General features: G+C 37.3%; 1 protein-coding gene across 1 annotated transcript; it reads left to right on the top strand.

Moving 5' to 3' along the window:
- The first annotated feature begins 191 nt into the window (after positions 1-191).
- LOC127154880 (zinc finger protein basonuclin-2) lies at positions 192-11913 on the top strand. Its single transcript, XM_051096753.1, has 9 exons — positions 192-206; positions 299-380; positions 470-564; positions 5278-5454; positions 7541-7795; positions 8087-8149; positions 9103-9217; positions 9360-9592; positions 10732-11913. Exons 1-9 carry the CDS (start codon positions 192-194, stop codon positions 11911-11913), a joined length of 2217 nt encoding a protein of 738 aa, XP_050952710.1.
- The last annotated feature ends 3292 nt before the right edge of the window (positions 11914-15205 follow it).

Raw genomic sequence — 15205 nt, 5'->3', positions numbered from 1 at the left:
ATTCACTAGATTTGGAATAGTTTGAGTTGCTGACAGTTCAGTAGGAAATCAGTGGAAATCATCCAGTCATCTCATACCTTTGAAGTCAATGTTACATTTATCAGTATATACTGTAACAAATATTTGAGACATTGTTGTTTTATGTGATTGTTTTAGTCTATACAGAGAGATAGTCGTTGTAAAAAGAGCAAATGAACAGCAAACAGGTGAACTGTGTTGAGTTGACTCACTGAGAATGATTCAGTTGTGTGGTGTGATTTGTTCAGTGTTCATGTATCAGTGATGTGCTGTTTGTCAGATGTTCAGTGCTGTCTGTTCTTCTGCTCTGCAGGATCTGCTCATGGATTGCTATGTTGCTGGAGATCTGCTGACATTTCTGGGTAAGTTTCTGGAGGACATGACTCACTTCTACCTGCTGAGATGCTGATGGCCATCGATTCAGTCCACAGACTCTGTTCTGTGCACACAGGTATCTGTACTCACACTGATCGCATCACATCATTGGTCATCAAACAGAATGTCCCGCCCCCAAACTCACATCATTGGTTGAGCCAGAAGCTGATGGTCAGAATGAAACTTCAGCTGCGGATGCTGATTCAGGCTCAAACTCTTAAAGTTTGGAGTGTTGCGCTGAAGCATCAGTTTATCCGACGTGTCTTGTGAGACACGAGGACTGATGTTCAGTCACGTCAGCAGCACAAGAGATCCACAGGGGCTGTTTTCATGATCTCTGGAGGATCTAGTGGAGCTTCAAACTCAATGTCTTGCTTACAGACACTCCTGAAACAAGTCCTTTAGCAAAAGGAATTCAGTTCAAAAATTCAAATTCTGTCATACTCGGTGTCATTCTATTATAACTTTATATACATAATACTTTTCAAAAGTTTGGGGTCAGTACAGAATTTTTTTAAAAGAAACTAGTACTCTCATTTATCAGTTGCACATTAAAATGATCAAAAATGCCAGCAAAGACATTTATAGTGTTACAGTAGATTTCTACTTCAAATAAATACTGTTCTTTTTAACTTTCTATTCATCTGTAAATCCTGAAAAATAAAACATATGATGGTTTCCAAAAAAATATTGTCAACTGTTTTCAACATTGATAATAATCAAATGTTTTTTGAGCAGCAAATCAGTGTATTTTAATGATTTCTGACACTGAAGACTGGAGTAATGATGCTGAAAATTCAGCTTTGATCACAGAAATAAATTGCATTTGAACAGGTATTTATAAGAAAACAGCTATTTTAAATTGTAATAATATTTCACAGTTTTACTGTATTTTTGTCAAATATATGCAGCCTTGGTGAGCAAAAGAGATTTCTTTCAAAAACATTAATAAATCTTACTAACCCCAAACTTTTGAGTGTGTGTGTGTCTTTAATCCTTGAAATAGTACTGTAAAAGTCTCTCTCCTCTGGTCACTGGTGTCTGTAAGAGGATCATGTGGCCGTACAAACTAACAGATTGTGAATAAAGTTGAGAGCAGCTTTAATCTCACGTCTGATTAAATGCCGTTTCACAAACACGCTGTCAGCCGTTTTTGCTGTAACGACACATTTCGCTGCTTAAAGTCCCTTCGTCCCGTCATTATGAATACATGAGCGTTTACAGTCATTACTGATGCTTAACGCATATAATTATTACAGTCTGATTAAGTCCAGTATGAAATGTCAGTTTACAGCTAGCGGCTTTTGTTCCTCGACGTTGAAAAGTTAAAAATGCAACCGGTTCTGCAAGAGCAAAAGATGTTTAAGGTTTTAATCATATTTTTATTAAAACATTAGTTTGAAGACGCTTTGATTTCTCAAAACTTTTAGTCATAATGTTGGTCACACAGTATAAAAGTGTTTGTCAGCATGTTTGAGTATTTGCTGGACCATAAAACAGCTGAAGAACTCATTGGATGGTAATAAAGGTCATAACGATAAATCATATTTATCGTACAAAAACCGTCATTTATGCAGCATAATAAGTGCATAGCGCTGAAACCATACTGTAATTGTTAGAATGATCACGGATCAGCAATCTCCACGTAAAACTGATCATGCAGACCAAACCGTATGTCGTAGCGACTTGAAACTTGGAGGGATGGTAGTGCTCACTCCACCTACAACGTGACCAAGGCTCGCCCCAGTCGGCCTGACGGGGGTGCTAAAGCGAACAAAAGTACAAAATCGCTCATAACTGCTAAACAAGCAGGCTCAAGTGTCTTATGTCGTTGGAATCCTTGGCTCACGCTGGACAAAACTCGTGCCTTAGATTCATTATTTGTCTGAGCAGAACCAAACCAGTACAGAAAGATTCTCTGGAGAGTGAATATCAAGAATTATCAAAAAAAGTCTTAACTTTCAACTCAACGTCGCGAAAAGACGCCGAAACGTATGAAGGGGGCAGGGCCGCTTTTAGTAAAATGCCTGTAACTCCTGGAATGAGATATCTTGCCAAACTCAGAACTCAATCTGAGGTCACAGAAAAAAAGCAGAGCTTGGCCACTTGGCAGCGCTATTAGAGGGAAACATAAAACATAAAAATGGCTGTAACTGCGCAACCATTTGTTCTATCAACATGAAAATTGGTGTGCATTGTCTTGGTCCAAAGTGCCACAAGTGTCTGTAAGGGCATTTGCGTATCTCAAAAAACATGGTCGCCACTGGCCGATGAAGTTTGAGCACCCATTAGACATAGTTAACGGAGGCCAGTCAGAACTCGGTGGGCCTGTTTGACCCAAAATAGAAATTAGAAAGAAATCGGCCACTGGGGGGGCGATATTGCATTTTTTTAAGGGTGTAAACGATCGTACATGCCACGGTTTTTCGCACATACATGTGATATTCATATTAGACAGTAGAACAATCTGGACATCTTTGCCTCTAGAACCACTGTTGTCAATCGAATCGTTTGTTAAATGTTTGAAGATGTGAAAAACTACTTTTGCGAACTAGTCCTAGGTTTTTCGCTCAATCTGAAAAAAAAACACTTCAGTACAATTCTCTGGACTCTCTAGGTCAATAATTATCATTTATAATGTTGATCGTGAGCCTGGCGAAATTTTCGGGTATTTTGGATTTTTTGCAATACCAACTTTTGTGAACTAGTCCTAGCTTTTTGCCCAATCAAAACCAAACCAGTGCAATATCTATAATTATCAAAAAAAAAAAAGTCTAACTTTTGACTTACCGTCGCAAAGAAATGGCAAAACCTCTTGAAAGGGGTGGGGCCACTTTCTGTAAAATGCCTATAACTCCTGAACGGAATGAGATATCTTCACTAAACTCAATACACTTCTGTAAGCGCTCAATTTGAGGTCACAGGAAAAAAATGCGGAGCTTGGCCACTTGGTGGCGCAATTAGAGGGGGACAAAAAACATAAAAATGTCTATAACTGCACAACCATTTGCCTTATCAACGTGACAATAGCTGTGCGTGGTCTTGGTCCAAAGTGCCACAAGTGTCTATGGGGACATTTGCGTATCTCAATAAAAAAACACGGCTGCCATTGGCCAATGAAGTTTGACCGCCCATTAGACATAGTTAACAGAGGCCGATCGGAATGAAAATTGGTGGGCCTGTTTGACTCCCGGCCCCAAAAGTCTGAGAGAAATTAGAAAGAAATCGGCTACAGGGGCAATATTGAATTTTTCAAGGGTGTAAACGATCGTACATCACACGTTTTTTTGCACATACACGCGATATTCGTATTATACAATAGAACCACTGCTGTCGATCGAATCGTTTGTTAAGTGATTGAAGATGTAAAAAACTACTTTTGCGAACTAGTCCTAGGTTTTTTACTCAATCTGGAAAAAAACACTTCAGTACAATTCTCTGGACTCTCTAGGTAAATAATTATCATTTATAATGTCGATCGTGAGCCTGGCGAAATTTTCGAATATTTTGGATTTTTTGCAATACCAACTTTTACGAACTAGTCCTTGGTTTTTCACCCAGTTGGAACCAAACCAGTGCAGAAAGATTCTCTGGAGAGTGAATATCAATAATTATAAAAAAAAAAAAAAGTCTAACTTTCGATTCACCGTTGCAAAGGGACACCAAAACATTTGAAAGGGGGCGGTGCCACTTTTAGTAAAATGCCTGTAACTCCTGAACGGAATGAGATATCTTTGCCAAACTCAGAACACTTATGTAAGAGTTCAATCTGAGGTCACAGAAAAAAAATGTGGAGCTTGGACACTTGGTGGTGCTATTAGAGGGGGAAAAAACATAAAAATGGCTATAACTGTGCAACCATTTGTCCTAACAACATGAAAATAGCTGTGCACGGTCTTGATCCAAAGTGCCACAAGTGTCAATGGGGACATTTGCGTATCTCAAAAAAAAAAAAAAAAAAATGGCCGCCACTGGCCAATGAAGTTTGACGACCCATTAGACAAGGTCAGTGTAGGCCGATCAGAATGAAATTCGGTGGGCCTGTTTCTGTATGAGAGAAATTTGAAAGAAGTCGTCCACCAGGGGCCTGTAGAACCACTGCTGTCAATCGAATCGTTTGTTAAATGATTGAAGATGTAAAAAACTACTTTTGCAAACTAGTCCTAGGTTTTTCAGTCAATCTGGAAAAAAAAACACTGCGGTACAATTCTTTGGACTCTCTAGGTTAAGAATTATTTTTAAAAAATGTTGAAATGTACCCTTTGGGAACCTATAACGGGGTCGTTTAGAAAAGGGGCCTATCTGAATTTACCCAAAATCCTATAAATCCTAAAGGAAAAAAAGTATATATACTAAAAATACGAAAAATTCTAAACAAGCATGCAAAGTTTTAAAGAGATCAGACCGCAGGTGGCACTAAAACAATCATAAACATTACAAAACATAATATTTCTAAGGTAAAAAAAAAAGGCTTGCTATATAGTTGTTGTTGTTTTTTTTTTCAGATGTGCTTAATAGCACTTCAACCCCAGTAATCGCTGCTTGCAGCTATACTTTTAATGTACTTTTCATAATCATAAACACACTGGTCTGTAAGCAAATAGTTTACTGTTTAACGCACTTTGTTGTTGTAGTTATTCACTGATTTCACTGGATGAATCGCAAGTCTAGTATTTTGACAGAAAACAGGTGGATATTTAGAATTAAAATGATCGAAATGTGTCTGCAGTATCTGTAATTTTCCTGTCTGTTTTGTCAATTTTTTCTTCACCATCACTTCGGGGAACTTCTGAAAGTGATTCAAGTTTTAATTATGACAAAGATCATCAGTCAGACTCCGTCTCTGTGTGTGTTTGTCCCCCTTTATATCTCCGATGTGCCAAGTTGGATCGCGCACAAAGAGACGGCGCGGGTCTGATCGCTTCACATCTCAATGTGGGACAGCGGAAAGTGGCATCAGAGGGAAAGTGGATTAAAGTAGGTTCCTCTCCTCCTCCTCTCTTCCTCGTTCTCTCTCCCTCACGGGCGCGCGATTTTTGGCAGGGTCACCTGAGTCCTCCGGTTGGCCGCGGCTAGCAGGTAGCGAAGTTTGACGCTAACGAGACGGAGCGCGGACGCTTTGATGCCGTCCCCAGTTACTTAAACACAACAACCTTCATTAATTCACAACGACGGTCCCATCAGGTTCTCATTAACGGCGGCACAAACACTCACCGGCGCCGTTATTAAGTATTAATCCTCGCGTTTCTAGGTGTTTCGGGCTCTTCCGCTGCCAAAGGCCTGATTTCCGCGCGTCGCGGGGATTGATGCCGCAGGTTTGTCCCTCCTGAGGGTCGGACTGTGAATATTCTGATCCTGGAGCGGTTTTGTCTTGTTTTCTGCTCTGTTTTATCTGTTGCAGCAGCTGAAAGTATAGTTTTAAATCTTTTGCTGATTAAAATGATTTTTTCTTCTTTATAAAAAGTCATATAAACCAATTATTCCAAAACTTTTGTCAGCTAAAGATTTTATTTTTTGTAGAGTTGTTGTTTTTAATAATTTGACAACACACTGCATTTTCCCAGTTTTCTGAAATAATTTAATGGTCGCATGATATGCAGGTATACAGTTAAAATATATAATCCTTTATTTAGTAGTGTTTTAATTTAATTAACATCTTGATTTTACATTTTTATGATTCAGTTATAGCATTAACTCACAAATACGTGGTGGTTGTCAATGTTTTTATCATTTATCAGTTGAAAAAAGTTTTTTGTGAAGCATTTTGAACTTCAAAAATTTACAAACAAACAAGGCATATAAATGACTAAATATGAATAGAAAGACAACAAACTTTCAATAAATAACTAACAAATACAATAGATGAAAAATTGCCATATGCTTATCCAGAAGTGAAATTAGCTTTTTTCTCCAGTTGGTTCATGTTGGCTTTGGGTATAAAACATCTGCATGCATGTTTTTCCTCTTAAATGATAATTTTTAAAACTTTATAGATTGTTGTCTTTATAAAACTTCCTATTGTTGTTGTTTTTAGTATGAATTTGTTTTTCCACCACAAATTTCTGCATTTAATTCAGCTAAAATTGCTTAACATAAAAATCAAATTTTGTGTTGCTAGTTATTTTCCAACTTTATATTTTAAAAATAATTGAATGACAATTTGTAAATGCCTTGAAAAGTAATATATTCATATAATATATATCACCATTTGAACTAGCTTATATTTTTATATATTCATTTTAGTTTGTTTAGTAATTTTGTTGTGTGCTTTTGTCATTTTTATTCATTTTATTTTTTAAAACTATTTCTGTTTATCTTTATTGCATTTCATTTTTAATCATTTTAGTCCTTCAACTTAAACTTTTGTTAGTAAAAAAATCACTTGAAAATTCAGTTGAAGTTTGTTTTTTAGTTTATTTCAATGAAAAAAAAAAAAAAATAATAGTTTGTTTCCAGTAACAACACTGATGTTGACTTTTTATTTCTATTTGTTTTCTTGAATTTATTTTCATTTATGTTGACATTTGTGACCTGGGAGCACAAAACCAGTCAATGGCTTCATAATAAATACATTTTATGGGTCAAAATTACTGATTTTAAAATTACACCAAAAATCATTAGGATATTAAGTAAAGATCATGTTCCATGAAGATATTTTGTACATTTCCTGCCGTGAATGTATCAAAACTTAATTTTTGATTATTAATATGCATTACTAAGAATTTAATTTAGACAACCTTGAAGGTGGTTTGTCCAAACATTGTCCTAACAAACAATACAGCAATTTAAAGCTTAATTATTCAGCTTTCAGATGATGTAAAAATCTCAAAATTGACCTGTACGACTGGTTTTGTGGTCAAGGGTCACATTTGATGCATCATTTTAAGACAGAACTAAAGAACCTGAACTCATGTAAAACTTGAGATTTCCTCCAGGAAAGTGTTAAAGAGCATTTAATCTCTCTAGGCCTGCAAGAAAACTCTCTCTGATGTATTTATACGGGGCCGTTAAAATGCTGATCAGCACATTTGAAATCTGCTCTGTGCTTTCAGACGTGTTTCTGTGCAGTTTTGCCCAGAGCTCTTTCCCTCCCGAATGTGTGTTTTAAATCCGCCAGTTTTTTGGTGTTTCTCTCTCGCTTTCCAAGACAAAGGAACGCTCTCGTCCAATCAGCCGCAGCCGCTCTACTGTTTCATTAGGAGTGGGCGGAGTCTGGCGGTTTGGAGAGAGAGTGATGCTGATTAGGACTCTTTATATTCACTCGGGCCCCAATCATCCCATCAGAACTTCAGCAGGAGACTCCAGATACGGACCACCTGGGAAAGAGCCGCGGAAACCCAACAGAACCAGCACCGACCCGTCTGGAGATATGGGGACGTGGACACACACACTCCGCCAGGAGGTATCACTCATGTACATACAGCACAATACTTCATATTTTGGAAAAATGCATTCTGTAGGAGTCTATTAAATGGCTTCATGAGATTTATGAGTTATTTCATCAGAAAACATTGAAAGAGGAAAGAAAAATTCATCAGTTTGGACTGTTAGATTAGTATGTTTTCCTTAAGTTCATACTTAATTCGTTTAATTTTATTGCCATTCACTGGAGAGCAAAAATTTTGTCAGAATTTTTCTTGCATTATTCATAATTTTGTTGACTTTAATTGTTCAGCATTTGTGTGATTGACAGACGGACAGTGACGAGTCTCTTCTGAAGCGAGATGAACAAACCACAAGTCTGAAGATGAAGGAGGTACAGACCGTTCAATCCTTAATTCACTAAACTCGCTAATCAGCATCATCAACTTCATAAATAAGGTGTAAAATTGACCTGCAATATTCCTGTGCTCTAAATGACATTTTTACTCCGTGTATTTTGATTCTTTGTGTGTACTTTCCAGGTCATCTTCACTGTTTTGTTGTAAAAAATAATTATCTCTGTCTTGCTGATCCAACTTATTAATCTTATTAAAAATGTAATTTTAAAATTCTAAATTTTAGCTTAATTTTATATGCAATTCAGTGTAACTCATTGTCCTTGAGCAAAGACTCCTCATCCATCTTCAAACAGTCTTTAATCTGAAGCAAACTGTTTATTTATAACCATAAATGCACATACTTCAATGTGAACACACTGCATGGTTTTTATGTAAATATTAATGAATAAAAAAAAATAATGAATTGTGAATAAACAAGGAATGAGAAACTTGTTTTGAAAGATAATTTTATTTATACGTTTATTTATGGGGATTTTTTATGTATTTTTATTACTTCTCAATAAGGGACAATTTTTATAAAGTTGAGATTTATATGAATATGTCATTTAATAAATAATAAATAAGCTTTCAATTGATGTATGGTTTGTTAGGACAATATTTGTTTGAGATACAACTATTCTATTATAAAAATCAAAATACTGAGAAAATCACCTTTAAAGTTGCCCAAATGAAGTTCTTAGCAATGCATATTAATAATCAAAAATTAAGTTTTGATATATTTATGGGAAGAAATTTACAAAATATCTTCATGGAACATGATCTTTACTTAATATCCTAATGATTTTTGGCATAAAAGAAAAATTGATCATTTTGACCCATACAATGTATTGTTGGTTATTGCTACAAATATACTCGTGAAACTTAACACTGGTTTTGTGCTCCAGAGTCACAAATGTGTAAACTTTAGAAGCATTTCATACTTTTTCAGGTGGTTGGTTGCACACATGACGACTGTCTGTGTGAGTGTTTCCTGCCGGGACGAGCTCAGATCAGGTCATGTGATCGCTGTGCTCATGGATGGGTTGTTCTGTGGTCCCCACAATGTTAAAAAACGATAAAAAAAAAATAGAGTGTGATGTTTTTAAAAAGTCAAACATGTTTTCTGTCTTTAGGGTTAACTGTAGGGGATAGACGTGTTAAAAATTTATGTGTCTGTGTGTGTGTGTGTGTGTGTGTGTGCAGCAGTGGGTAAGGTGTGCGCTCCGGCTCTGGTGTGTTCGGGTCAGGTGGAGATCGTCCAGAGTAACGTGGTGTTTGACATCAGCAGTCTGATTCTGTACGGGACGCAGGCGATTCCCGTCCGGATGAAGATCCTGCTGGATCGGCTGTTCAGCGTCCTCACGCACACACAGGTGCTCAACATCATACACACACTCGGATGGACGCTGCGCGACTACGTGAGAGGATACATGCTGCAGGTGAACACACACACACACAAGCAAAAACAAAAATATACTTTGTTATTTGGTGTGTCCTTTTGTTTTACATCTTTAACCCTATGTTTGTTGAGATGGGTAAGGATAGTCATATCCAGCCTAAACCTTGAAGTACTCGCACACCCACGAGTCTTCAGGAATGACACAAAAGACTTGCTTGTGGTTGTTTTTGTTTGAGTTTCGGTTTGTAGTTAGTCTCACAGAGGGCAGTTGTAACAGTAAAACACTTATTTTACTGGTTACAAAACAAAGCAGTAAAAGCAAAAACTTAAAATCAGGTAAGCTATAAGATCTATAATCAAGCTCTAAACTGCAATATTCCAAAATGCAGTTTAAATGTGACTTCAAATGATCCCAAATGCGGTTGTAAACAATCCCAGCCAAGGAAGAAGGGTCTTATCTAGTGAAACAATCGGTTATTTTAATAAAAATAATACAATTTATATACTTTTTAATGTCAAATGCTCATCTTGTCTTACTCTGCCTGGACTATTGTGAAATGATTTCTCGGTTCATGACAGTTAGTGAATGTGGAAAAACTCCCATCTCATGTTCCCAAATCAACTTCAAAATCGTCCTATATCACTGTTTTACGATTTTTTGTTAAGGGTGTTTGATCTTCTTTGCATGTTCACTTTGCAAACACTGAACTGTCTGTTCTTCTGCAGCAGTTATGTAGGATGATTTTGAAATGATTTTTTTCAAAGTTGAGGGAGAAAATCCTACATCACTGCAAAAATAACCAAATTGAAAATAACCGATCATTTCGCTACATAAGACCCTTCTTCCTCGGCTGGGATCGTTTACAACCGCATTTGGGATCACTTGAAGCTGCATTTAAACTACATTTTGGAAGTTTAAAAGAGGGCACCATATCAGTCCATTATATGGAAATAAAATCCTGAAATGTTTTCCTCATTTTGGAAGTTAAAAATCAGTCCATTATTGGAGAAAAATACTGAAATGTTTTCCTCAAAAAACTATTTCTTTGCCTGAAGAAAGAAAGACATGAACATCTTGGATGACAAGGGGGTGACTACATAATCTGTGAATCTTTGTTCTAGAAGTGGACTTCTCCTTTAATTCTGGAGTAAAGTAATCCTTTAAATCTCATCCTGTAGGACTCAATGGGGAAGGTTCTGGATCGCTGGGTCACCATGAGCCCGGAGGACGAGGTCGTGACCTTGCGTCAGTTTCTGCGTTTTGGAGAAACCAAATCCATTGTGGAGCTCATGGCTGAGGAGCAGCAGATGTGCCCAGAAACCCATCACAGTCCTGCGTTCAAACCCAGAGATAAAGCGCCCGTACAAACGCACCACTTTGAGAATCTACCAGGAGGAAACCTAGCATTCCTGCAGCCATTTCACTACGTCAGTCCGTCCGCATTTCCACCCTCACCAGCTGTGGAACGTCATCCAGCAACGCAAAAACTACAGCAACTCAGCAAATACAACAACACTGATGAAATAAAAGCCAGAAACAAAAAAGATGCTGTTCCTGAAAGGCTCATGCGTTCCACAAGCTCACCAAAACACCTGCAAAACGAAGAAGTCGGTCTGGCAATCGCGGAGTCTCCGGGAACACGCGAACGCCGCAACGGCGCATCCTCGAGCAAAGCTCGCGTGAGCTGCAGCGCGTGCGCCAAGACGTTTTACGATAAAGGAACACTGAAGATCCACTTCAACGCCGTGCACTTGAAGATCAAACACCGCTGTACGGTCGACGGCTGCAATATGATGTTTAGTTCTCTGCGCAGCCGCAACCGACACAGCGCGAACCCCAACCCACGCCTGCACGCCGCGGTCGAACACGCGACACGCCGATTGGTCGCTCAACCTCGTCGACCGCTCTTAACCTTGCGTGAAACTACCTCACCAGTTTCTATTGTGACCAACAACACTGTGTTGACTCACCATCAGATTCCAGTTATCTGTGAAGGAGGAGGGGGAGGAGCTACAGGCCATCGTACGGCCAATCAGAATGCGTTTGACACGGCGCCAAAAAAGAAGTCGAGGAAGTCCAGTACGCCGTTGAAGCTAAAGCGAGAAACTCGCAGTGAAGAACACAATCGGTTATCACCAGGACAACCGGTCAACGGTCTCCATGGAAACCAGTCGCACATGCATTACAACCACAAACAATTTTGTAAAACGCCGTACGGTTACCATAGCAACAGCCACGTGGAAGAGATTCCAGAAGCGCGTGACGAATGGAAAGGCAGGTGTCGACCTCTACCAAAGGTTAAAGAGGAGCTGTGTGACCCCACCTGTGACTGTAGAGGTCGTTACCATAGCAACCTGTGACAACGTGAGATCAGACACCAGAGGCCTGTTCTTCATACGTCGCTAACTCAGTTAGCTGGATTTGATTGTTGACGATTGCCGTGATCTTAGATTTCTTGGTTCTCAGGTCCGTAAGCTTGAACCTGCTCAGGATCAGGCTTATTTCATGTAAACAGGATTAGATTGCATCTTTTTAAGCAGAATTGATACTTAAAATCTGTCCCAACCACTAATTTATTACATGAGTTCTACTGAGGACAAATATTTTTAAGTAATAATCATTTATAAATTAATTTGAAAGTGATATAATAATGTATTTATTTGTCATAAAATAATTACTTTATTAGACACGCATGCTATTCTGATAATGTAGAGTCGTGCATTAATTTGAGTGATGACAGTTATTATGGGAGCGGCTTTATGGAGCACATGAGATGCAGATAACGTGATCTTGACCCTTAAGAAACTTTAATTAATGCTGTCACGTAACAAATCAAAGATAAAATAAATCAACTGCTAATTACTACACTGAAATAAAAATGTATTCCTGTACAAATATCAGAAATTGTGAATCTAAATAATTGGGAATCATGTAAAAAAATGTAAATAAAACATTTCATTTATCTGTTATAACATTTATGTAGTTTTGTTCGCTTGGCTGTTTACTTATAAAACTCCAGAAATTAGTTTTTCATGAAGTGTCTTTTTTTAATTATATGATGTTGTTATGTTGCTGTCTTGCCGTCAGACAATCGCTGCATTGCTGATCATGGTTTCGAGTGTTGAAGCCCTTTTTAAACCGACCCATGAACGTGCAATTATCTCCGATAACTCAATCCAGCCATACTAATCATCAACAACAGGTGTGTTCGAAGAACTGAATTAGCCAGATCATGATTAGCACGACGATATCATCATGGATGTGTCATTTGATCTCGAATGTAATAAACGAACTTAAATGTGAAATTCTGAAGGAGAAAGACTAAAGTAGTATTTGCTTGCAGTGTTGGGGGTAACGCATTACAGGTAATGCGAGTTACGTAATAATATTACTTTTTTCAAGTAACTAGTAAAGTAACGCAGTACTTTTTCAAATAAGTAACGGCAGTTACTTTTTTCCCCATTTATTGATTGACAAGTCTCCTGTCGGGAAATTAGGAGTAAACATGATGTTACTGTATTCTAGACTAAATGTGAACATGCATTAATTCATTTCACTCACAAAAAAGAGTTAGTATTCCTCAAAATGAGTGCAAACAGTGAAATGCAAACTCAGAATATGATGCAACCCTGCAATAATTAAATATGTTATATAAAACAAATCATCATGTATTTAATCCCATTTTATTAACCAGTGTCTTTGCTGCTGACCTTCGAGGATGCAATTCAACCAAACTAATAAGTAAAAATTACTTTAGATAAACTAACATTTGTGTTTCATGTTTTTATAGATGAAGAGAGATCTCCTGCATAAATGTACTTTTCTTTCAGCCTTTACAGTATTAAATAGGAAATAGTGCATCAATAATGCAAAAGGGCAACAGTAAACACTCAATTTTCAGTTAAAGGCAGTTCATCATTGGATTCAATGATGTCATCATTCAGTTCATATATGATATCGTTTGAAAAATACGTTTCCCCAACTAAGCAAGCCAGAGGTGACAGTGGCAAGGAACCAAAACTGCATTGGTGACAGAATGGAGAAAAAAAACTTGGGAAAATCCTTTAACGGATTTGAATGATAGAAATATGTTGATGTGTTATGTGTAAGCCAGGTTAAAGAGATGGGTCTTTAATCTAGATTTAAACTGTCAGCGTGTGTCTGCATCCCAAACAGTGTTAGGTAGATTGTTCCAGAGTTTGGGCGCTAGATAAGAAAATGATCTGCTGCCTGCGGTTGATTATGATATTCTAGGCATTATCAAATTGCTGGAGTTTTGAGAACGCAGCGGACGTGAGGGACTATAATATGATAAGAGCTTGCTCAGGTACTGAGGAGCTAAACCATTCAGGGCTTTATAAGTAATTAGCAAGATTTTAAAATCTATACGATGTTTAATAGGGAGCCAGTGCAGTGTAGACAGAACCGGGCTAATATGATCATACTTTTTGGTTCTAGTAAGAACTCTAGCTGCTGCATTTTGGACCAGCTGGAGTTTGTTTATTAAGCGAGCAGAACAACCACCCAATAAAGCATTACAATAATCTAACCTTGAGGTCATAAACGCATGAACTAACGTTTTAGCATTTGACATTGAGAGTATAGGTCGTAATTTAGATATAGTTTTGAGATGGAAAAAAAGCAGTTTTGCAAATGCTAGAGATGTGGTTTTCGAAGGAAATTTTGCAATCAAATAGCACACCTAGGTTCCTAAATGATGACGGTTACACTTTATTTTGATAATCCACTTTAGACATTCTAATAACTATACGTAACTTTGCAACTACGTGTCAACTAATTCTCATGAATTTGCAATTACATGTCTACTAACTACTATGAGCAGACAGTTAGGTTAGGTTTAGGTTTGGTAGAATAAGTTGACATACTTGCAAAGTTTAGAAGAGTGTTAGAAGATATTAAGCAGACAGTCTACTAATACTCTAATGACAAGTTGACATGCAGTTGCAAAGTTACTTACTGTTAGTAGAATGTCTAAAGTGGACTATCAAAATAAAGTGTTACCATGACATTTCGCCACTAGATACTAGAGTTTGTTGTTCTTCTTTTTGCATATTTGGTTTCGTTTAGCGTTTCAGGTCAACCAGCTTCTCAGAGCGTCAAATGTTTCTTTCACTAAGAGTGAAAGTGAAACTAAATCATCAGGTCGAGGAATGTGAAAACTTAATCTAAGTCACTCTCAAAGAGGAAAGCCAAGTGAGTATCACAAGGTGAGCATCATTGCTTGTTTTTGACCATTTAATGTAATATAAAATGAATGCATAGTCAGATTTATTAACTATAATACCGATCCACTTCCTCATCCTCTTGTCACGGACTCACAGAAGCAGAACAAACAGAATTAAAGCAAAGATGATAAAAGGAAGTGGACAACTTCAATGTATTTTCCTCACTTCTATATATAAATAAAACATCTTTTAATTACGATGAATTTAGTTTGTATCTAGTATGCTATTCAACCCACATTTGCATTTAGTCTAAATGCTGGCTACTGTAGGACTGTATTTTCTTGCCCTTGAAATACATTTTTAAATATATTTTGGTATATAAAAGCTAAAACTAAATATATCAAATTATAAGAATGTCATTTTCTTGGCAAATTGAACTAAAATAACATGGAAACATACAGTCAAA

This window comes from Labeo rohita, chromosome 23, assembly GCF_022985175.1.
Source record: "Labeo rohita strain BAU-BD-2019 chromosome 23, IGBB_LRoh.1.0, whole genome shotgun sequence".
Taxonomy (NCBI): domain Eukaryota; kingdom Metazoa; phylum Chordata; class Actinopteri; order Cypriniformes; family Cyprinidae; genus Labeo; species Labeo rohita.
The sequence above is the reverse complement of the archived record's forward strand: the minus strand, read 5'-3'. Positions and strand labels throughout refer to the sequence as shown.

Coding starts and splice junctions, on each gene's coding strand:
- LOC127154880 (XM_051096753.1), top strand. Junction 7,796..8,086: donor CACACACACTCCGCCAGGAG/GTATCACTCATG, acceptor TGTGATTGACAG/ACGGACAGTGACGAGTCTCT. Junction 8,150..9,102: donor CAAGTCTGAAGATGAAGGAG/GTACAGACCGTT, acceptor ATACTTTTTCAG/GTGGTTGGTTGCACACATGA.